Source organism: Channa argus, chromosome 11 (genome assembly GCF_033026475.1).
Source record: "Channa argus isolate prfri chromosome 11, Channa argus male v1.0, whole genome shotgun sequence".
In the NCBI taxonomy this organism is placed as follows: Eukaryota; Metazoa; Chordata; class Actinopteri; order Anabantiformes; family Channidae; genus Channa; species Channa argus.
Window position 1 is genome coordinate 24,385,265 of NC_090207.1, and position 24,184 is coordinate 24,409,448.

At 39.3% G+C, this 24,184-nt stretch overlaps 1 protein-coding gene across 4 annotated transcripts in view; it reads right to left on the minus strand.

Annotated features, from left to right (window-relative positions):
- unc5db (unc-5 netrin receptor Db) overlaps positions 1-24,184 on the minus strand; it is a 202,604-nt gene that overhangs the window by 5,456 nt on the left and 172,964 nt on the right. For 3 of the 4 annotated variants that reach the window (XM_067521862.1, XM_067521861.1, XM_067521863.1), the window contains 4 exons: positions 15,989-16,216; positions 9,965-10,114; positions 5,956-6,120; positions 4,450-4,628 (listed from right to left, as the gene is read on the minus strand). In XM_067521862.1, the coding sequence (XP_067377963.1) occupies positions 4,450-4,628; positions 5,956-6,120; positions 9,965-10,114; positions 15,989-16,216 (722 nt within the window). The remainder of the gene's footprint in view (positions 1-4,449; positions 4,629-5,955; positions 6,121-9,964; positions 10,115-15,988; positions 16,217-24,184) is intronic. The other variant, XM_067521864.1, reaches the window with a different exon arrangement.

Here is a 24,184-nt window from a genome sequence, read left to right on the forward strand (position 1 = left end):
GATTGTAAATTGTAAATAGTCCAAAAACAACTATGAAAACAAATTTTTTTTTACACATTTTGAATTTGATGCCTGTGAATCATCTCGCATGTTGACGATATATATGACAGCACTCTGTCAGAGTTTAGGAACTGAGGACACCCACTGAGTTTTTCCAATTTTGCCTCCAAATGCAACAAATGTTTTCAGTGCGTGACAGGTCTTGACTGAAGGTAGTTCAATTAAGTGCCTGGTTTCTTTTCCTACTAAAACGTTGTAATATGTGCGGAATGTGCAGAAAAATATGTTGTCTAGATGGCAGCAAATATTGCTCCAAAACCTGAATATATATTCAAGGATTAATGGTGCTTCTACAGATGTGGGTTATGTACGCACTATGCATCAATACACCTCACAGCATCACACATGCTGTTTTTTGAACAAGTCAGATGGTCCCCTTCTCTTTGGGAGGACACAGCATCCATAATTTACAAAAAAAACTTGTCAGACCACAGGATACTTTTCCACTTCACCAGTCCATTGTAGGGGAGCTCGCGCTCAGAAAAGGCGGACACATTTCTGGATCTTTTGGTTACGGTTGTTTCCCCGCTAGCGTTTTAACTTTTTAAATTTGTAGATGCAGAGACAAACTGTGTTCACTGACGATGGTTTTTTTTCAGAGGTTTTCCTGAACCCATGCATTGATTTCCACTACAAAATCATGTCAGTTTTTAATGCAGAGCTGCCTGAGGGCCTGAAGATCATAACCTTTAAATATTGGTTTCTGATCTAGTCTCTTGCCTAATACTCGAGATTCTTTTACATTTAGAAATGGTATCCTCAAAGCATTGAACACTCACTCGTGATACTAACTTCAATGTCCCACCAGGTTTGTTTTTTGGTTTTTTTTAGAATTACGCAGCTTTTTCAGTCTTTTGTTGCATTTGTTCTGTTGTCTTTTAAATTCAAACAGGTTAGAATTTAACCAACTAAATTAAACTGTGAATGTGTAACTTGGAATGGCTTTAATTTCCTCTGACAGAGGAAAGCGTGTGATTTATTATACAAACCTTAAAAGATAAGTTGTATGTTGTTCTACATTTGAAAAATCTGTCAGACCATTGTTCATAAAAGATTTTTTTACATCCTACGTTGTCTGTGACACTGAGCTTCAAGCTCATCAGTTCAAACTGATCACTAAAACATCAACAGATTGTGTGATGACAACCATGGGTCCCGTGCACAGTGCTTCCAAAGAGATTCGCTTAGCTGTAAATACCACAAAGTATATCAAGGGGAACCTTATAATAACACAACAGATAAAATATTAATTCAAATTTTCATTTATTTACTGTAGAAAAATACCCAACTTTACATATTTGTGTGTGGAAAAGTGCATGGATCTTTAGGATCATCAATTCAAACTATGAGAGCTATTAATGCTCACAAGGCTGAAGAGGGTTACAAAAAAACCTTCTAAAGAATAGGACTCCACTCCACAGCTGTTGAGCAGATTGTGTACAAATGGAAAACATTCAACCCCACTGTTACCAAGCCACAGCAGATCCCACCACAGTGTGAACTGGCCAGGGAGGCTGAGAGGAACCCCAAGACAATGTTTAGGAAACTAAGGGCCTCTTTTGCAGTGGTCTGCAGTGGTTTGCACGATAGTCTTAGTAGAACTTTTTGGCTTGAATAAGAAGCCAACAACCAAACTCGGCATTCAGCATCCATCCGGGAACTGAAGCTCACGAGGCGGAGGACCGTGCAGCAAGAAGACAACCCTAAACACATAAGTAGTTCTAGCAAAGAATAGGTGAAGTAGTAGAAATATAATGTTTCGGAGTTACCAAGTCAAATCGGTGTCCTGAAATGCTATAAAAGGACTCGAAGCAGCAAACATAATGTTTTTTCTACCTTCAGGATGAACATGACAAGCCCCAAAATAGGACAGGAGATATACGGAACAAGTGCATGCTGTTTGAAATGAGGTGGCTGAATCACTTCTCTTGAGTCTGCTGATTTAGTCTGTTTTTATTACTTTTTAAGAACTGCAGGTAGAAAGTTTTGTTCTTCTGGTGAAGTGGATATTTGTTCTGTTGGTGGCTGAAGTTTTAGCATTTAAATTCTAAAATGACTTTGTGGTGACATCTATCTAAAATGGACACACACACACACACACACACACACACACACACACACACACACACACACACACACACACACACACACATAGGAGACACACTTTCAAAATAAAGGCCTTTTGATACCTTTTTCATTTTTGTAGCATCTAAATGGTAAAAAGAGTTTATCTACCTGGTTCTAACCTGGTTCTAATCCAGGTTCTAACATAGGCACAAATTTCTGATGTATTTTGCACATTCAAAATAAACATCTTTATTAAAGGTTTTTAATTACACCATTTTAAAATGACGTCTAGCTACAGTAAAAGGCCCAGGTTCTACCAGAAACACACATCGCTGACATACAGGAAACACTGTTTCAAAATAAAAGCATTTTGTTACTTGTTTCAATTTCCAGCATTTAAATAGTAAAAACACTTTGTGGTGAACTCTACCTTACCTTATATTAACATCTATTTAAATGTCTTCTTTTTTAATCTTGACTTCTTACTTATCAACTTTGTCAACTTTTTTGTTTGTTTTCTTTCTCTCCTTTTTATTGTTATTTGGTTTCTTTGTCCTTTTTTTCCGTATTTATCTCTCATCGTCTTCTGCATGTGTTCAACGTTTGCCTATTTGCCTCCAAGTTAGCAACTTCAAAGGAGCAAACTTGTCAACTTTCGGCAGCTTCTGAGTGATCGGCGTCTACCGGTCAGCTTAACAGCTCTCCCACATGATTTCCTCGGAAACGGCCTTTTCTTGTTGTACTGACTCGTCAGGCTGGACAAGCCAACACCTGGTGGATCGTTTTGGCATCTTAAAATTATCTTTAGTGTGATATGAGGCTTTACCCATGTCGACTTAACACAACTTTATTGTTCCTATTGGTGAAATTTGTTGTGCAACCAAGTAAAACATGCCACCTTATTATGTGTTGCAACTTGTTGTTTTCCACCATAGAAAGATTTCCAAACCAGGAAATGATGAAAAAGGTTTAAAAAAGACAATAATAGAGTTGAAAAATAAATAAATTAAATAAATTAAATTCATGAGTATCGTCTTTGGGCTTTGTTACAGATTGCTGTCAGTTTATTGTCGATGAGGCTACACAAATACCTTTAGTACTGAACCTGTTCAATGTGTTGTCAGCTAGTAATAGACTGACCAGGAATATTTGGCGTTCTCCTAAAATCCACACACACCTTTTTGTCTTTGTTCCATCAAAATTTAAAAAGCATTTTCACGCCAGTAAACAAAATCCTCCAGCACAGGACCATGAATAGAATCCCTCCCCTTTAGCAGGCTTACAATGATTGAATCATCAGAAAACGTCACAAAGTCTCTTTCAGCATGGTTGCTTTTAGTAACCTTGCATATGCAGACCATAAACTAACGTAAACTGAATTAAAGAACGGATATCAATGTTACATTTTAGTGCTAAATCAATATTAACAAACCTCAGTGAGTCCTTGGGTGCCCTTTACTTGATTATTAGGAAATCTTTTTATCAAGTGAACACAGATTGGATTAGTGCATAAACACCATTATCTACTTTCATGTTTGACTTGAATTGTAGGAATGTTAGAATATATAATTAAGAAACACATTAGGTAAGAATAATAATTGGCAACAGGTTAGTTTGGATTTCATTCTTATGTGCTGCCAAAGGTAAAGAACGGGGAGCTTGTTGCCATGCCAATACAGAACAATGCCTTTTCTGTATCATGTGGCAATAAGCCCAATTGGGGGCAGTGTTTCACTGTTGCTCCTTGGTGCTTTACAAAGAGAAATAACAACAAGCAACATAAAAGGTTGCAGCCATTGGTCACATCAGGCTCAGTTCAAAGCTGCCCCAACTTGGAGAGGAAAGCTTATCTGGATAATTTGAAATCTCAAAGGACTCTCAGATACCAGTGCCTCATGAATCATGCACTTAACAGGAGATTATAGCTGCCACAAGGTAAGAGAAGAAAAGAGAACAACTAGACTGTATCAATACTGCAGTAGTTTCTTGTCATATGTGCATATGTTTAGTAGATAAAAAAGGACAAGCAAATACACATCACATTCTGTCATTCTCACATTTGTGACATTTGTGAGAATGACAGAAATGTTACGGATGCATCTGATGCTGTGTGTGTTACACAAGGCCACATTATATTCCACATCATGTAACACAGTCATGTTCTGTACAGTAAAATGATGTCTGTACTGCTGACGGACAACATGGAGAATAAACAAGGCCCCAGTGAGGAGGTTAACAACACTCATTCTCATCAGCTGGTGTTCATGGCAGGGCCATTATAGAAACAAAACACCTCAGTGACGATGCTCATCCTACACTCACCGATCTAAGTGAAGCTTCTGGGCTAAGAGTCGCCAGTCCTTGCCCTTGGCGTTGGCAGTGTCGAAGGTGGCACAGATCCTCTGGCGGATGGACAGGGGGATTTTGAAGGCCTTGGGCCCCGTCTGGGACATGATGGTGCAGTCGGTCTGCATAAAAAATGGAACGGACTCCTTTTCAGTCTGGAGAAATGGAGCACAAAGCACACTATAATCAAACCGCAGGGACCAGGTAGGATTCACAAATGTCACATTGTGCTTGTTTTAACCAGTGTGGAGAGACAAAACGGTGTCTTCATTGCGGTTTGATTCAAAATTTAAAACACTGGTAAAACACAGAGTTATAAGAAATGAAAGCCTCCATCTTCTTAAAATATAAGCAACAGTCAGTCATGTATTTTTTGATGATCAAATGCTCAACATTGAGGACAAAAAAAGTGTACCATTGAATGTTTGGAGATTCCTTGTTTGGCTGAGAAATGGCTGCAGTCAATCAAAGCAATGCTAGCAGCATATAGTGCAGTGTGTTGACCCATCGCTTGGTGATAAACTAACTGAACTTCACTTGCAAGTCATGAAATCAGGGAGCATTACTTTTTATTCTATTTTCACACTACTGCTTGAAAAGTGGGGAAAAATCTAGTTTCTCATTTAAAAAGTCAGCTTGCATTATTGTTAGCTTGTCACAGTAAAAGGCCGCAGAGGCACTGGAGTGAACATTCAATACTTGAATCTATTTTAAGACTTTACTATGTGAAAGTTGTTCAAAATAAAATTCATTAACATCAACATTATCTTGTAGCACCATCCTGATGGAGGACTGTCCGCTAACTTGGAAATAAGCTCTAGGTGCCCACTACACACCCTTAATAATGAAAAATAATCACATTGTGTTAAAAATATGAGGCAGTGTGTAATGGAAATATGATAACACAGCTCTTTTAAATGTAATTGAAGTTAGCATTATACCTGCGTCTGACTGTAAAAGCCTCAGTATAAGTATTGTTGGTGGCCTTGAGGTAGGACAAGCACGTTTGAGACTGTTAGTGAAAAAGCAGTTGGGTAAAAATCAATGACTAACACTCTCCTCTGCCTTAACAACTACTGTCAAGGTGCTCTTGAGTGAGGACTTCTAACTCCTAACTGCTCCAGTGGAGCTGCTCAGCTGCTGACAGAAGACTGTTGTTATGGCGGGCAGCTCCCAGGTGTTGGCGCATGTGAATGTGAAGCAGGCTATTTGCTCAAACACGTGTATCCCTGGGCGAATAAAGGTTAAAAATGATATAGAGTAAACTTGGCAAACAGCTGGATCTCTGTTTGTTGTTTCTGTTTAGCATAACTCTGTGAAGAAAGAAACAAAGAGTGTCCTCCTGACTCTGGTAATACACACTGCAAGCTCAGGAGAGCTGGGCCTTGCTGTCAGTGGACACACTCTGGGAAGGTTACATAAAGGTTGAGTGAGAAAGCGAAGCGTGCTCCCTCCTCGCCTCCTGCAGCTGCTGCGCCTCACCTCAGCCACAGCCGTGTAGACCTGCAGAATCTGCTCGTGGCCTTTGACCTGGCGCACGCTGATTTTGCAGGAGAGCTGAGCGGTGGCAGGGCTGTATCTCTCCAAAGAGAAGGCACAGTGCAGGGGCTGCTGGTTGCTGTACCACACTTGGGGAAAGGAGAATTCCTGAGGAGGCAGAAGGAGAAGATGAAGAGGGACATCAGGCGTGCAGCAATGTTAACAAATGTTCTAAATGAGATGGCTCAGCTCCCTGTTCTACAATTTACATTTACATTTAAAGCCTATTATGGATTATAGACAGTACAAAGACAACATACCTAATGTTAAAACTGATAAATGTTGGTTTTTTTATATTGAATTTGATGCAAGCAACATATTTCACAAAAGTTGTTACGGGGCAACAGTAGACTGGAAAAATTGTGGGAGGCTAAAAAACATGGTGCAACATACCACAAGTAATGCAATTAAAAGATTCTTTGAATCCAAAGAGATCTCTGTATGTAAGAGGCAAAACCAACAACCAATAATGATTGACTGCTCCCTTTTCCCATCAATCAGCACTGCTTTAAACGCAAATATGATGATAGACATGACACAGCCTCCTTTTCCGAGACTGAATTCATTTAAACTTGTTTTTTGGAAATCATGGATGCTGCATCTTCCACGCTAAATAGCAGAGGGACTATCTGACTTTTCAGGCACTATTAATCATTATCTTCAGGAATTTGTTGCGAAAGGATTAATGGAAGGATTAATGCTGAATGATATAATGTATACGGGTTTTGGATCAGCATTTGTTGCCATCAAAGGTCCAGCAGTAATTATTTCAACAAAAACAATGTCACATCCCTCACTGCACAGACTACAGCAGAATGGCTCAACAGTTACAGTTAAGAAGCCAGGTTGCTAAACTGACCCGACCTAAACATGCAGCATTATTTGGCAGAAAATACAGTACAAAATTATATAAATGAAATGAATGTATAAAAGACGTTATCGGAAAATAATGAAAATAATAACATTGGCCCAAAAAGTTTGCATCCACCTGATAAATAAATTAAAATTAACTATAATTAATTTTTTAACGACGTTCATTTGCACTAACTCAACGTAGATTAAATATTAGTTTAACGAAGAACAATTATTGTTTTACTTTTTGGACATTTCAAAATACAGGGTTGCAAACTTTTGCACCCAACTGCATAGATGTTGTACAGATGTCTATTGTTGTCTAAAGACTGTAAGGAATAAAACATATGTAGGAACACATGAATAGAGAATATATTACTAATTCACTTCCAGAGAATGGGCACATCTCCATTCGAAGCAAATGACCTTGACCTTTGCTCTACTGCGTTGCTGCCATGTCTGCACATTAAAAGTCACTTGTAAACGATTCTTAGTGAAGGCTACGACATTAAAAGACTCAGCCAGTGGGCCTACTGAAAATTTAACCCACTGATCCTAGTTGCCAAGTTCCCCTCACATCAGCACATAATGGAGTCAGGGATCAGTGGCAGAGGCAGGGGAGGGGTGATAGACATGGAAAGCTAAGATGCTCTTTAGCACTAAAAGTTTGACTAGATGTACGGCGCAACGCTCGGCTATTATTCTACACCTGCGACACCAAAGCAGGTTTGTGCTGCCTGGCTTCCGTCCCTCCCGAAGCGCTCATAAATAAGACTATGGAGGGAGATGGTGTCTTTGATACACCAAGGTCTCACCCTGCACTCAGGTCTTTAAGCAACAACAGCGTGCAGCGGGAACACAAGCTGCGCTGCTTAGTAAATGGCAGCAACAGGCATAAAAACTGAATTCACTGACTGTTGTGGTGCATTCGTTATAATAGCGTTTGCATCTTAATGCTCCAGCGAGCAAAACAAACACAAAGCTATTAATCTCAATTCACATCCACCTTTATAATTCTCATGACAGAAATGTGGGTGACAGTAGGATTCAGGCTAAAAAGCAGTTTGAAAGCACACGAACAGCCCAAACCAGATGGATGTTATGAGCTGAAAAGACATTATTTTCAGATTTGACTTATCTGCTTTATAGGAGCATATGTGACAACAAAGGGAACAAACATCACCACCTAACACTCTAAGAAGGATGTTTTCTGAGCCCGAGGAGGCGGCTGCTGTGTCACTCAGCATCTGACCCGATAAGCTGCAGTTTTGAATAAGCTTAACAGTTCCAACTAAACCAGATCCATCGTGGATGCTAATTTGGACCTGACTTTTCTTTGTCAAAGTGAGCACAGCTTTAGCTCCATTTGTTATTCTTTCTAATTTAACAAGAAGTTAAGATTTTCCACGTAGCTCCTGTGAACAGAGTTGGGAAAATCAACTTTTGATCTTCTACATTTTCAACAATACTGTCTCATTGTTTTAGCAAATTACTGCTGTACTTTTTTTTTTTTTAGAACTTTATAACACAATCTACAGTGTGGGTTTGTTTGTTGAATACAGTACAAATAAAATAGTCAACAATTAAATGCAATGGGAGAAGGATGACATTGAATGTAACATAACTACAGAAAACAAGGGCGTAAACACTGGACATTTTAGTAGAAAACATAAATAAAGTATTACATACATATTAATCCATCTACCTTAGCTGCAGAAAACTGAATGGGGCAGCGTCAGATTTGAGACATTCCCCATATTTAACCTTATATATAATAACTGGGCTTTGTGGACGAAAAATTTGTGCTTTTAAAAAGATTCTTTGTACAGCACATGTACACAATTACAGTATAAATACAGAAAAACATCTAAGAAAAAAGTATGTCTGTATGTTTTTTCTGCTTAATTTAAGCAAAAAAAAAAAAAAAAAAACTGTGCCAAATCATAATGCGGACAACGATCCGCTGTGGCAACCCTGAACTCAAAGGATAAGCCAAAAGGACAAAAAATTATTATGTTAATAAAATTCTAATTCTTTTTAACATTTAAAAATAAGGGGATGCAAACTCTTGCACCCAACTGTACAAAGAGTGTAGACTTTACATAAACAAGATGGCAGATTTGCTGAATGTTCTTCTACAAACAATAGTTTTCACCAACCTTAAACACAGCGTGTTTCAGCTCCGTACAAGGTTTTATTATACGTTATACGTTTTTCCCGATTCTATGTAAAATATATTTAAAATAATTATGGGATTGCATCGTAACAGCAAGTTTGTAAAAAATATCACGCAAATCTTATGACCTAACCTATAATTTCATAAACGTAATAAAATCACAGACGCCGACTTGATAGGTTATTACAGAATAAGAAGAATCTAGATCTAGACAGAATCTAGATCTTACAAAAATTATTATTTTACTGGATATTATGTTATTCATAATCACTTCATTAAAGAAAAAGCTTCTAATTGTTGTCAAAAGAGCTCATATACAGCTTCTTTATTGTGAAAAATGTTGTGCACTGCATAGATAGACGTAAGCTGAAGTCAACCAGGATAATGTGGAAATTAAATATTAAAAATTCTTCTTTCACTCTCATTTTTACTGAAAAGTTTGTAATTGTTTTAAAATGAAATGACGGATATAGGTGAGCACAAGAAAAGTCAACAGAGATAATGAGCAAATGATTATTGTTGTTATGTAATATTTTTGTAATTTATTCTTCAGGGCGGGCTGTTCACTGTTCATTAAGGATAGGTTAGGATTTATAAACGGGTCCTGAGATGGCATGAAATTAAAATAAAAATCAATTTACATAAATTCTGAGATACAAATTGATAAACAATACAACTGGCTTGTTTGAGGTCTGGTAGAAAATGTTAAAAATGAGTACTTTCATCTAGAGAGTCTCATCTAACACAAAAGACGCAGAAACACATCCCATCTCTCCTCACATCATCTGACTGACATGCAAACCCCAAGAGAAACGCCACAGTATTTACTTCTAAGTGTCAAAAAATGGATGTAACAAATTAGCAATTAAGTATCTACGTTCTTACTGAATGGAGTTGATAGTTACTTCCATGGTTCGTGGTTACCTGACATGTGGTAAAGGGTTTGATGCTCCACAGGAACTGTGGAACATCCTGGATGGACACCTGCAGGCTGAAGGTGTTTGCACGAAAAGGCAACATCTTTGGCTCCTCGAGGAGCTGACCCCCTCTGGTCTTCTCTGCAGCCACCACTCCCTGAAGAGAACGGGAAAGGAAGCCGGAAGAAGGGATGTAATGGAAGGAAAAGGACGAGGTGAAACAGAGAGGTAAACCAAGGGTTTGGGAAAGAGAGGAATGAGATGAATGTGAGGGAAAATTGAGAATCCAACAATCCTCTGCTGTCCTTTTGAAGCTTCACTACTATCAGCACAAACACCTGTTGCTAATCCTTTCCTCTGTCACATCCTCTAATTGACTCATCACAAATGTTAACACAGAAACAGGATGCCAAGACGTGACGTCAGGTCCCCGCTAAACAAACCCTACAAACTCGTGCTCTCACATTAGCAGCGCATTTGCAGCCTCAACATGACAGATTGAAGCCTGGATTTAATGTCAGGGAAATGCGCGTGTTGAAAAGGGGAAATGGGGGGAGCGGAGGGGTGCAAACGTCCATCTCCCAAATTGAATCTGTGATGATGAAAGAGCACTTTGATTTCTGCTTGCAGGCATTCATCTGTCATCATTGTTCAGCGTCCTGGTGGGAAAGGTTCGGTGTCTGGCCGTCTCCGCCGCAAAGGGAGAAGACAGGGGGACAGAGCTGTGACTAATGCCAGGTCATTCTGATCGATTCTGATTTAGTGTGTGTGCAAGCAGGAGCTTACATCTGTGTGTGTGTGTGTGTGTGGGTGTGTGTGCACTCTTCAGCATATGTAAAAAAAAAGTGCTTGGGGGCTTATTGCATTTTCTCATTACTGTGGGTGTGAAAACAATGGTTGGTAATATACAGATAAAAGACATATAGGAAAAATAAACGTGGCAATTCAAGACACCAAGCAAACAGCAAACACTGTTTGGGTTTCCTGTAAAACATGAACCATACCTAGCTTAGACATGTGATAATGTTCCCCAACCTGAACACATTTGAATACCGTCAGGATGCTTTCGTGGTTCTATAGACGCTGACTGTTCCTGATCTGTTGTTTGACACATCACACACATGATTGATGCGTCTCAGATCGTGTTTTGCAGCTGAGGGACTGTTACAATGTCAACCAAGAATGAGAAATCCAGCCAGGAGTTTCAAAGTGGTAGAAGGAATTTTTGACATCCACCGTTCAAGAGACGAGCTCATTTTCTGCGCAGACAATAAAAGACGGCTGGAACTGAAAGTACAAAAGATGTGAAATTGCGAGAGTCAAAGAGTCAAACGCTGTGTGCATAAAAGCATAAGGAGAGAAGTTAACTATTATTTCCAGGGGTCATTTCAAGCAAAAGCCCTATTGCAGCACTATTGGTGCCAGTGGTGAGAGGTGGATTGGAAATACAAATCATTTAGACTTGGGCTCGTCCACCAAAAATCCTATGGAGACACATAATTGGTGGAAGGAGATGAGGGCCACAATGAACCAGTGTTGTGCTGATCAACACAAATTTCTCTTGCTTTCTCTTTTTTCTGTCTCTCAAAAGTTGACATTTTTTACCACACTAAGCACGACACCTAATTTGTGAAGTTTTGGGTTCCAGTTTTGCCATTGCCAGTGCAACTAAGTGACTTAGTTAAGGATTTAGGTGTTTAAAGAGCAGAGGAAGTTTTGATAGTTCTTAAAAAAAAGAGGGACACTAATTTCATCATATTCGTGCTTTTGCACCGCAGGGACTGAGAACAATCGAATTTCCTAGAAAGCTGGAGGACTTTTTATAGGTCCCATTTCACTGTAGGTACCTCTGACTTGTTAGCGTATTTGCAATCCATGTGTTTTTTGTACTATAAAGGAAAAAAAAGCATTTCACAGAATGTCATAAGTAGTATATTTTTTAAAGAAATATTTTTTAAAACTGATCTTGTAAATAGCTGTTGTTAAAGCCCTCAAATGATTCAGACTCACTGAAGAGCACTGGCAGTGGGCAGAGATATTCACCCCTTACAGGTTTAAACTCCTGACCAGTCAGACAATTTTAATGGTTTCTGCAAGTTTAGTGAATTTAAAGCATTTTCATTCATTGTATTTTCACGACAACTACTTGAAGTGCTGGGCAGAGTGTGGCAGAACATAGCAGAGCAGGGAGAGGGAGGGCTGGGCACAACACACTGGACTGATTTCATGTTAAAGCTGCATCACTCGCATTATGTAACTTTTACATAAAGTACCAACACAACTTCATAGAGAAAAAAATGCCATAACAAATGAAAGCATTGACTACGCTCGAAAATACGAGCGGCAAATATATTTCACTTGTGCTAGTAGCAAAAGTACTATAGATTGAGTATTTTCACGAGAATGTGCTTCGGTACCAAACATGCATGACCACTGTGGTTAATAACTTAATATACTGCCCTGTATGATCATTTATCAGATTGTTGATATTAATGCATAGTTACACAAGTAGCCATCATTTACATGTTGTAGCTAGTGAAGGTTCAGCTGCTTTAAACTGTGTTTATAAACCCCATGGTTCCCAACATGGTGCATCCAAGGGGTTGTCAGGTCATCAGATTAGAAAGAAAACAAGAGCCTTTACATTATTTCTATGCATTATGCATTATGGCACCTCAAGTTAGTTTGGAAAATATTTATAATGATTTTTTGAAGGACAGTACACATTTCACACACATATTTCCAAGTTTAGTACTTTAGTAAATGTACTTCCAACCTCTGGTCATTCATAATCACTGACTGATCTTCATTTAAAAAGAATTTATTCTTCATATACTGATGGTAGAATTCAGGACTTTGTAGAAAAAAAATCTTTCACCATGTCAAAGGCTGGAGGATGAGGTCGACCGTATTTTCAGGTACTGCAGTATTTGCAGCAGAAGGTAACATCTGTCAGCAGAGCACTAATGTAAATGGTACTTTCATTAGAGAAACTTTGTGTTCAGTGTCTTTTCCATATGCCCTGACCTACTACTCTTCTGCGCATTCCTAAGCAAAAACACTTCTCCCGTCTTTGTTGTCACAACTGACGCAAATGTTCTGCTCATTTTTAGTGATTGTAAGACTGTGTGCAGACGAGATTACATCCTAGAATCCATCAATCTGTATTAAAATCAGCAAAGTTGTCTTGCTCAAGAGGTGTATTTAATCTAGAAAGCAGCATGGTGTAGTATCACACAAGATATGAGAGCCCTGCCAATCATAACCTTTCCTTGCTCTAAGAAAATAGAGTGTTTGTGTTACATCAAGCTTCCTGTTGATGCACAACCTCGTCTGTGATTGACTTTTTGCCAGAGCTTGGAAAACACACAGTAGAGACGTGGAACTAACAGACAGGAGCCCAAGGGATACGCAAAAGTCTGGCATCTGCTCGGCAGACTGGGAATTCATAAACCAAATCCAGAATACATTGTAAAGCCAGCTGCCGCTGACGGCTGCAGCATGACAGAAAGGCGGTCGGGAGGCAGAGTCAGTCACGAGGCTCGGCGTGTTCTGCTCAACACGGCTCAGCTCCTCTGTTATACTAGTCTCTCCGGGGAGGACGGGAAGCTTGATTTCCCCGATGTTTGCTGACGAGAGCTCGATGTTTTAAAACCCTATAGGTCGCCGAAGGATAATCAAGTCAAACAAGATAAGAAAAAGAATGATTGGTTAACATTTGAACGGTGATTACAATAGGGCAGCCTTTGTCTCAGTCTATTAAAACTACAGTGAGGGAGAATCTGTCAAGCTGACTCCCCACTATCAGCCCTGCAACACTGTTTCACACTGGTAATGAATCTGCAATCACAGATAGAGAGCACATGTTGAGGTCTGTGCTGCTTCAGAGAAACTCAGGGAAAAAAAAAGAGAAAAGATGTTCAGTTTGAATCTAGGCCACTGCTGACAATATGTACTTCGAACGTCCAACTTACGATTTCTAATGTCTTTCCTAATAGAGTAGAAACCTCCTAAATGAAACCAGGCACCCCTCACATTTTTGTGAAGGGGCCAGAAAGTGGTGATGGATAGCTCTCCCGCTCTCTCTCTCTCTCTCTCTCTCTCTCTCTCTCTCTCTCAAAAAGGACGGGAACCAAACCCCAATGTCAGTGACAATAATGAGGCACTTACCATCCAACCAGTAGATCCAGGCAAGGATGATAAAACCTATATTTTCTCAGCTACCTGTTGCCGTGAGTGGGATTTCATTGGTGGTACACCACAGACAAAAAAATTGAACCTTACTGCTGATAATTTACATAGCTCATTTTGAACGGTTTGCCTTGGAGCTATTTGCAATAATGAGTGCCTTTAAAAACATTTGGCTGCTGTAGATTATCCAGATGGACCATACTTACACAAATATACCACATGTTGCAGTTGATGTTTTTAAATGTAAATTTTGTTGCTTGGAGCACTACAAATGCAGAACACAATGTGAAGCAAACACGATGCTATTCACTTTCTCCATTTATTTACATAATATTTCTTTTACCTTTGACTTTCTTTTATTCACTTTTTATGTTTTATTCATCGTTGTTTTTATCTGTTTTATCCATATCTTTCCTTGATTATAATTTTTTAACATTTATTTTTATCTTTTATCTTTTATGTGCATTGTCCTATAGTCTCATAATCTTATGTCTTATTGCCCTCGTTTCGTGTGCATTGTTGTCACTTTGAATAAAGTTTTGATTGATTTGACGGACTGATCATGCTGCGATCAACTGTTAAGAGACAAAGTTGTTGTTAAACGAGCCAATTTCTGTGAAAGTCTTTGCTTGTTTTCAGGTTCGTTGTCAGCTTCATTGACAGCTGAAAAGACCTGCTGCTGGACATGTTCGTCGTTTTAACCAGAAAGTGACGTGTCAGGTACTTGATAAAAACCACGAGCTGCTACCTACATTTGAAAATGGAAAAAGGAAATACAGTAATGATCAGTCTAAACTGTCACATTTGACTTCACTGACGAGATGTTCATTCTTCACCAACGTAGGTTCTCCTCTTCAGATCAGGACTTACAAGCGCCATTCAAATGTGACATATTATTTGCCCATTTACATATCCAGACACAGAAATTAGCTTTCATTTGGAATTGTGTTTCTGGATACCTGACCAACATTCGTTCTTCTTTGCTTTGACTTGGTCTGAGGGATTTGACTCTGTCTTTAGCTGGTGAGCACTTGACTGTCGCCACCAGCTAGTTGCTAAAATGTATCCTGGTATATAGAGTATACAATGCATTTCTCAGAGCTTTTTCCCCCCGGAAACTTCTTCCTGTTGTTGGAAATAAAGCTACTGTGAGGCATGAGAATGAAACAAACTGTTGCAGGTTGGGAATCCAAAAGAAGTAGTCATAAGAACTTAAAGTACTTAGGAACTTAGGGAAAGTACAGAGTACAACGTGCAATTTAAAATATGCAGTAATAGTTCATACAACAATATTGACCAGTGCAGCTTTAAACCTGCAAATATTTTATCATTAGATCAGTTTACATTTTATAAATGCCATGAGAAGAGCTTTGTTGTGCATGGGTGCTTTAAAAATAAAATAGATTTTCATAGCATTACACAGAGCTAAACAAACCAGCAGCTATGAAGTCATTTTCAGAATAAACACAACGAATTCAAGCACAAAGTGAGTAAATCAAATCATCCATCTTGCACATCTGACCACTTAAACAAGGGAAGATTTTTAAAGTATTGGGGGATGTAGACTACACAAGTGCACATTCCACCTCAGCAGCCATTTTTAAAAACTCCAGACTACCATTAAATTAGCTTTGCCCATGTGAATCACTTCATAGCAGCTGACTCGGCTGAGCCAAAGTAGTGTGTTCCCTAATGACTGTGTCCTCTTAAGGATAAAAAAAATAAAACAGTGGAAAACAAATGCATAAGTGCTGCTGGGAATAATCGTGACTCCCAATCTGTTAGATTAAACAAGCGGACAAAATGTAAGATAAGCACCTAAGCCACTGTCCTTGCTCACCTGAAAGGCGTGTGGTGTGTCATCCACACAGTACACCCGCAGACTGTAGTTTATGGAGCCGCCTTCCATGCTCCCAAACACGGCCAGCTTCAGCCTCTTGACGGCAGCCTGCGTCAAGGGCTCACCCACCAGCGCGTATGAGCCTGGCTGGTCCAGCAGCAGGTGGCAGCTTGTCAAGTCCATCAGGCAGTAACAGGAAGTGGAGTCCTCGTCCACCAACATGACTTCCTTTGATGAAGAACAGAGGAGGGGCCGCGTGATAACAGGTGACACAGTGCCACATAACTTTCAGTTACAACATACACATAAAGTAGAACATTAGTATGTTTTAAAGAAAACTACAGGATTAGGTACAAAAAACTAATTAGTACTGTCCTTCAAAAATCCTTCTGTTATCTCACATCTTACTAGTCACTACATCATGTAACATGCTTTCAAGCACTGTTATTTTTCAATATTTTATGGAAATCCATGAACTACAGTCACATCTGTGCATATTTAGACAGGGAGACAATTTCCACAATTTGTGCCCTGTAGACCATTGATTGATTTATAACGTGCTTCAAGTGTAAACCTTTAATTCAGTCGTTTAGTCCGTTTTACTCATATAACTCCAATTTTAGGAGCTGAAAAATATATGGACAATTGGCAGCTCAGCTTTTCTCTTCTGATTAGTTAAGAGCTACTAGTGAAACAAGCCATCAGTAGGGCCATGACATGTGAAGCCAAACATGGGTCACCATTGATAACTGGCTATATAGTAAATCAATGAATGAGAAAAGAAACCAAAGTCACAAAAGCAAGTCAAGAGGCTACACACAGAAGGCTCTTCTGATTTTTTTCTAATATGCAAATATTTATATGATAGGGCTGTCTGGAATGAAGAAACAGAAACAGGGTGGGGTGACACATTTGACCTCCAGATAGTGTCAGGAGAAATCAGCCTTGGACATTGTCCAGAGTTGCATTTAACTCACATAACACACATCAGGAAATTGTCCAATCGTAGCTTTTAATTCTGCCAACAATTTAGGACAGAGCAGTGTGCTGCATGCACATAATATGCACGTTGTACTAGGGAGCTTGCAGGATAAAGTATACAGCATCTACGCTGTACGTGACACATGCAGCCCCTACGTACAAAGTTAGGAGAATTTAAAGATTTCAGTGCATGTGTGAAAGGGGTTTTTGAAAAATTTATACAAATTATTTGGCTTTACGATGTGTTCAGGTGCCTCTTTTTGGCTCAGATGAAGGTGACCAAAACGGCCAATGTCTTTAATGTCAGCTTGAGTGGTCTCTGGCCTCAGGCTGAAAAACCCAAACAAATCTATTAGGGGGCACAAAATCATCATGTGAGCTCCGGAAGAGCACGGACAACAATTGTGGTAGATGACAGAAGAATTCTTCCCCTGCTGAAGAAAACCCCCTTTAGAACAGTTAGCAAGGTGAAGAACATCAACTAGGAAATAAACAAATCTGTGTCCAAGAACAATAAAAATAAGACCATAGCAAAAACCATTAGCTGTTACTAATTAGCAGTAAGTAAACATCAGTTAAACACTTTTGGGTTTAAACAAAAGTGTCACAGTCTACAGGACTCTGCAATCAGTGGCATCAAGTCAAAAGTGTGAGAGTTCTTTTTACATGGGTTAATCCAAAAATGCAATAAATAGGATTATTCATATTCATCACGAATGCCTTGAACCTTTGAAATCCATTCTTGCTGACATTCATCACTGCTATGCATGTTCTGACGGAAACCTTTCATATTCTAAGTTTTCATTTTTTAAACCGTACCACTGCGTGCAAAGCCCTCGTCTGTGATACCCAGCACAGCACACAGTTTGCAGCTCAAGTCTGTTGTAGAAGTAAATATTCATGCCCAGAGCCGCATAGATATCATGACTAGAAAACCGAGCAAATGAACTTCTGCATAAAATAGAATGTATTATAGATTGAGTTCTGGTACACTGCCGTTGAAAAATGATGTAGGTAACATAACCGAGGTTTAAATCACAAAGCAAAAACCCACACAGGTTGTAAGCAGTCTCCAGAGAACATAGAAAAGCATTTCCTACATGAGTTATGGTGTTGGTACACAGCGGAACACAAAATAGTCATTATGAACCTTAGGAAGTATTTTATTTATGAGACGGTAACAGCAGCTGGGAAGCACTTCATTCTAACTGAAATGGAGCAGCCTTTTATGTCCTGTCCTTCATTTCCTTCTTTGTTTCTAAACTGAAGTTGAACGGAAGACATTATCACAAACCCAGCAGGAAGTGGGAGCTCTATAATAGCAATGAGAAGTAATTACAACATCCAACTTTCCATCTGTGTTTCTGCAACAAATGGATCAACCAGTACGAACGCTGTTTCAGGTACTTTCTGCAACCATGAATAATGTGTCACCAGTGCCAGTGAAGACTCCCAATCCTACTTCGAGGGAAATATACGTGGACAAAAACTGCCAATGCACTTACTACTATGGGTTTTCTTTAACCTGCACGAGAAGGAAAAGGATTTTGCTGCATTTGTAACTCACCTAATCCACTTTCAAACATCTTCCCCTTTGATTATCCAATCTTGCAATATTACAGCACAGTAACCCCCATGCAACCCTCATCTAAATGAGCAAATACAATCCATGAAATACATGTGATTATACAATTGAATGAAGAGCTGGGTGAACAAGTAGTATGCTAAAATACAGCCTGTGGAGCAATATTTATTTCCTCCCAAATAATCACAAATTAACTAAGATTGCTGCAATCAAAAGTCACATTACCCACAGTCATAATGGCCTGCAGAGACAGCTAGCCTCCACATGTTCCCTCATTGCTGGGTTATTTTATAACTAGGGCTGCTACATAACGTTGTAATACAGTTGTTTGCTCCCTATATATTTTTTTGTTGTCATAAAAATCCAAACCAGTGATGAATAGATCCTAAAAGCAAGGGTTACTTTAGTAGTTAACGCTTGGAAAAGTATATTCCTCTTTAGATTACAAACTTCCACAGCTAAAACAAAAGTCCTCCCAAAATGTACAGGTTCCTATTCTTTGAATCGCGTTTGCTACAAAGTGTATTGCCCAGCTGTTAAAAGCAATTAAACCAATACAAACCTATTAAAATCGATAGTAGCTTGGTATTTTGCAAAAGTAACTTACAAATATCAGAGGTTAGTTTGGCTGTAAAACGTATCTGTTTGCAAAGTATCTATAGATGTGCAGATGACCGTCACTTTTACATTGATCTGGCAGCACATAATTTCTCGAATCCCAACCGGGCAGCTGGGACCTTTCTGTGTGGAGTTTGCATGTTCTGCCTGTACTCTAGTTTCCTCCCACTGCGAAAACACACACAGTTAGGACATGCAGGCAACTCTAAACTGGCTGTAGGTGTAAATGTGGGTGAAATTGGTCGTCTGTCTGTGTACATCTCTCTGTGTCTCCTAAGAAACACTGGCAATCCGTCCCTGACATTTGCCCAATGACAACTTGAACAGGGTTCAGTGTCCTTGAGACCCTAAGGAGACACACCAAGCCAATGGTCGGCAATCGGCCAGGGTCGGGACATTGGTGAGTGTTTGTTGGCCTTGTCTTTTGTGTAGTGTCCTGCACTTTAGACACTAGACGCCCCCCTATCTATGGCTTAAAAAAAAACTTTATAACTTTCTACCTGAGCAAGTTCTGGTGAAGTCAAGTTTACCTCAGGACATCCGCCTACTGTAGAGCTTGAACATGGGAGTTTACTTTGCTCACTCAAGAGTTGCTGATTGGGTCTATAAAAATTTAAAGAAGCGGAAAAGAAGTGGCACAGCATTTCTGAACGCCTTCAGACAAGCATTCTCTGTCACCTGGGCAACCACAGCGTGGAGAGGCCCTTGGTCTCTCTCAGTGTCCGTGCAGACAGGATGTGTAGGCAGAGTTTGGCAGCCTGTTTTCTTGCCGGATAACCACAACCAAATGTAATAATTGGCCACGGTGTGATTTTGACAAGGACTGAGACAAACTTTGTGACTGGATTTAAGGGAGGCACTTCTGTTACTTAAAGTAAAAGCGAATCTTAGCTTGTTATACAACTACAAAAATTTCAAAAAGAACTGGCGTTTAAAAATCCCAAGGTAGTGAGCTAAGACAACTTGAAGGACTGCAAAGTTACAAAAAAGGAAAATTAATTAGAATTAGACAAAGGCAACGGGGTAAGTCCTAAACTGATGTTTAGATGACTCAGGTAATACTTTGAAGGAGAATGATGAAATACTTTTGCACCCTTGGATTTAGTTTCCTTGACTAGAAGACAAATGATTTGCACGTGCAATAGGTGGATTTTGTAGTCATTGTTTACTTAGGAAGTTAAATCAGTAATCATCAAAATGTAATGAGCTAAAATCATCTGATGACATTAAACCAACAAGTAAACATGTGTATTCACACAGAAGCGTGTGTGTAATTACTGTATACTGAGGGTTTATGTAATAATAAGGGTAATGATAAGTACCTTACCCTTAGAAGTCGAAATCACTTGTTAGAGATCAACAGTCAAGAGCACAGCCTGCATAATATCGTGTAATATAAAATGAGATATTAAGTATAAATCTCAAAGTAGCAGCATCTAAACTAGTACAAAGGTCAAATTAGTCAAATGCAGGGTGCACGGATATAATAAGCATCATTACCATTTGTAACCTGCCTTTCGCAGCCAATTACAACCTGAACAGGCTCCAGCCCCACACAACCCTGAAAACTGCTTAAAAATAATGGACGGGCGTAAGGATGGATCGTACCATGGCTTCAGACATTAACCCATTTATGAGACAACCTAGATCAGATTTTAACAAGACTTGGATCAAATATCATGAAATCACTTATGGGAAATTTATTATTCAGGAAACTAGTAACATTAGTTTGCACAGAGGTTGGACATGTACCAAAAATACACCTTGAGTTGAGGCTATAGTTTGGTTCTCGTTGCATCATCCTGGAACGAGAGCTAAATGCTAATAAGGGACCACAGAGTGGTGCTCTTCCGGTGTCCATGTCCACTTCGTGTCACAAGAAAACTAAGATTTTGTTCATTTTGAAGTTTAAGAAAGAAGAATCTGTCTGCAGCCTGTGTGTGCTACACCTTCATGTCTGGGTACAAGGGTACAAAAACATTGTACATTTATAAAAAACATTTATATTTTATAAAAGGCTGCTCAATTTACTTTTCTGATTTACTGGTATGTGTTATATAATTAATGGACTGTTTGACTTTAGTGTTTTTTTTTCCTGCTGTAGGAACTACACACTCCTCTTTGTAACTATAAGACCTCAGCAGATTTTTAGTAATAAAGTGTGTTAGTGGACAGCACGGTGGTGGAGTGGTTAGTGCCGCCTCACAGCTATAAGGTCCCCAGTTCAATTCCTGCATGTTTTCCCTGTGCTAGTGTGGGTTTTTTCAGGTCCTCCGGTTTCCTCCCACACTCAAACAAGATATGGATGCTGGATGACATGGAGGTTAAATGGTGACTGGCGACCTGTCCAGGTTGTGCTCTGCCTCTCGCCCAATGACAGCTGGGGCTGGGATAGGTTCCAAACACTGGGACACTGAATAGGATAAGGGGCTAAGATAATGAATTGATAATTTATGTAATGTATTTAAAGATTTTGTTGAATTGTACTACTGCACAAATAAAAAGTTGATAACCCAAAAGATAAAAATGTGTCAGGCTTTGGGATTCCTGCATTTTGCACTTATGCTTTCTGCATCCTCTTGAGCACGGCCTACTTCACTGCAGTATAGCACTGAATAATATGCTGCAGCAGAGAGTGCTGAGGAGTCTTCAGTGGGTAGTGTGTATTTTAATGACAGCTGAAATCAGAGCATTTTAATGGCACCGTGCTTTTGCAGGTATTATGCATTCTCCAAACCCTCCTCCCTCTCTCTCTCTCTCTCTCTCTCGTCAGGTTAGACCTCAGTGGTAAGTCATTATTTCTATACAAGAAGCTCTGAGCTTCTCTGTGCCCTTTTAATATTAGAGTAAAATCTCAAAGTGACAAGAATGTTGTATTCATTCTTATTCCCTCTGGTCTCCTTTCCTGCCCGATTCGCAACACTTGCACATCTTGAGAAATTGCCCTCTTAAACTGAAAAAAAAAAAGTCACACAATTGCAAGCTTAGAATAGTTATAAAAAGCAAAAAGAGGTAAACATGAGCCTGAACAGAAACGGGAGGGAAAAGCAAAACACAGTTTCAGAAAGTGGTGACACCGCAGTGCTGGCAGAGGAGCTCTTTGCAACATTATTCTCTGACTGACTGACCTGAACAAATTCGACACGGTTTCTGACTTGCAGAAGCAACAGGTCTCGCACCGAGCTTAAACAAATGGAAAGCAACAAATAGGGTAAGCAAGGAAAACCTGTTGCTTCCACTTTATGCAGTATGAAAACAGAAAAAGATTCATCAGCCTCATGTGATTCATGTACAGAGACCACCAAACTTTGGATAAACCGTGGTAATCTGTGCTTGGTCAGATGATGTATGCAGATGACATGGCGATATTTGTTTAAATACCTACAATTCACCTGTTAAATTCCAAAAATTTTAATATATTGTACTTATACTGTGAATTCCAAGACACTGCTCGTGCAGTGAGTCTTTTTCCGCTTTTTTTGTTTTTGTGCCCGCTGCATGTGGCCTTGCACTCGCAGATACCTGGATCACAGTTTTAACATTATCGAGGATTTTCGTCTTTCTGCAGTTTTTGCACTTTGTGGTGTTTATCAGAGCAAACGGACACAAGTATTGCCTGCGGCCGGCGCGTCAAATCCTCCAGAGACCTTCTGCTACAGCTTAACTACTTCCACCAGACCTTCAATACAGCTACTTGCTTCAAAAGCACTCTCCTAACCAAGAGGAATCTTCCCACAAGAGACAGAAGAAAACTCCAAGGGGTGGAGTTTGAGCCAGATTCAAACGGGAGAACACCTTCCACTTCCCTCTGTGGCTAATGTGCGCTTAACAAAACAGATGAACAACTGACATTCATCCCAAAGCTTATGCAGGCACAGCTACAGACAATATCGAAAGAGTACTGGACAGATTTTAAACTTTATCACTCGACTCTCCCAAATTCATTCTGGGGGACTTCAATCACTGCTTTGTCATTGAAAGGTATTCAATATGTGATAGACGTGACCCGCCTTGGAAAGTCTCTGGACTAATGCTGTGGGTCAGTACCAAACGCATCAAGATCTATTCCTCTTTAACCAACAGCCCAATATTGGGTCCCGGAAACCACCTGGATGACCAGCTCATCCTGTGTATAATCAACTTTCTCACCAAACAGTCGCCAAGGGTTCTTGTTAACTACACCTTCTCCGGACCCCTTCACACCTCAACTTGGTCCCACCGGGGCTTGTCTTCCTCTGGACTGCTGTGACAATGACTCAAATGTTGCTGCTATATGCCTCTGTTGAAATACTGCACAATATTTGCACCTCAAGTTGAATCTTGTAATATATGCACAGTTTTCCACTTCAAATTTTACACCACCCATTTTACCTTCTTGCTTTTGTTATACTATATCTTATAGTTTATATTTATATCCTAATATATATACATATATCCTACCATACTACTCTGTGTTCCTTAAATTGCCCCATAGGGACAAATAAAGGGTTTTTGAAGTTTGATAATTTATAGTTGTGTGTTTTAAAAAGTACCATTTTTTTGGAATCTCAGAGTACAAAACCACTTCATGTAAACATTGCCGGGATAAATGAGCTAATCTACCATATTGATAAGATACTATGGTCTTGCTATAATCAGAAAGTACTTGGTGAATTAAACATTGGTGTTATCTTAACCTTAATATCAGTTCGGGTCAGTCATGATTTAAGGAAGTCTGGATAGAGTATAGTATCCTCATGTATAGCATCATTGTGTTTAATTTGCATTATAATTTAGTTATATATTGCAATTGTCTTTGTATCAGCATCTACACTGTGTGAAGGCAACAACTCAAATAAAGGAATAAGGGTAATCTCTCAATAATATTTATTTTCTGTGAAACTCTGGACTCTGCAGGGCTACAACAAATAACAAATATAATAACAAATAAGAAATTATATAAAAGCACTTTCATGGGTATAATAATAATTGTACGCCTCGGTCCATTCCAGATTAAAAGCCCAGTTTTTTTT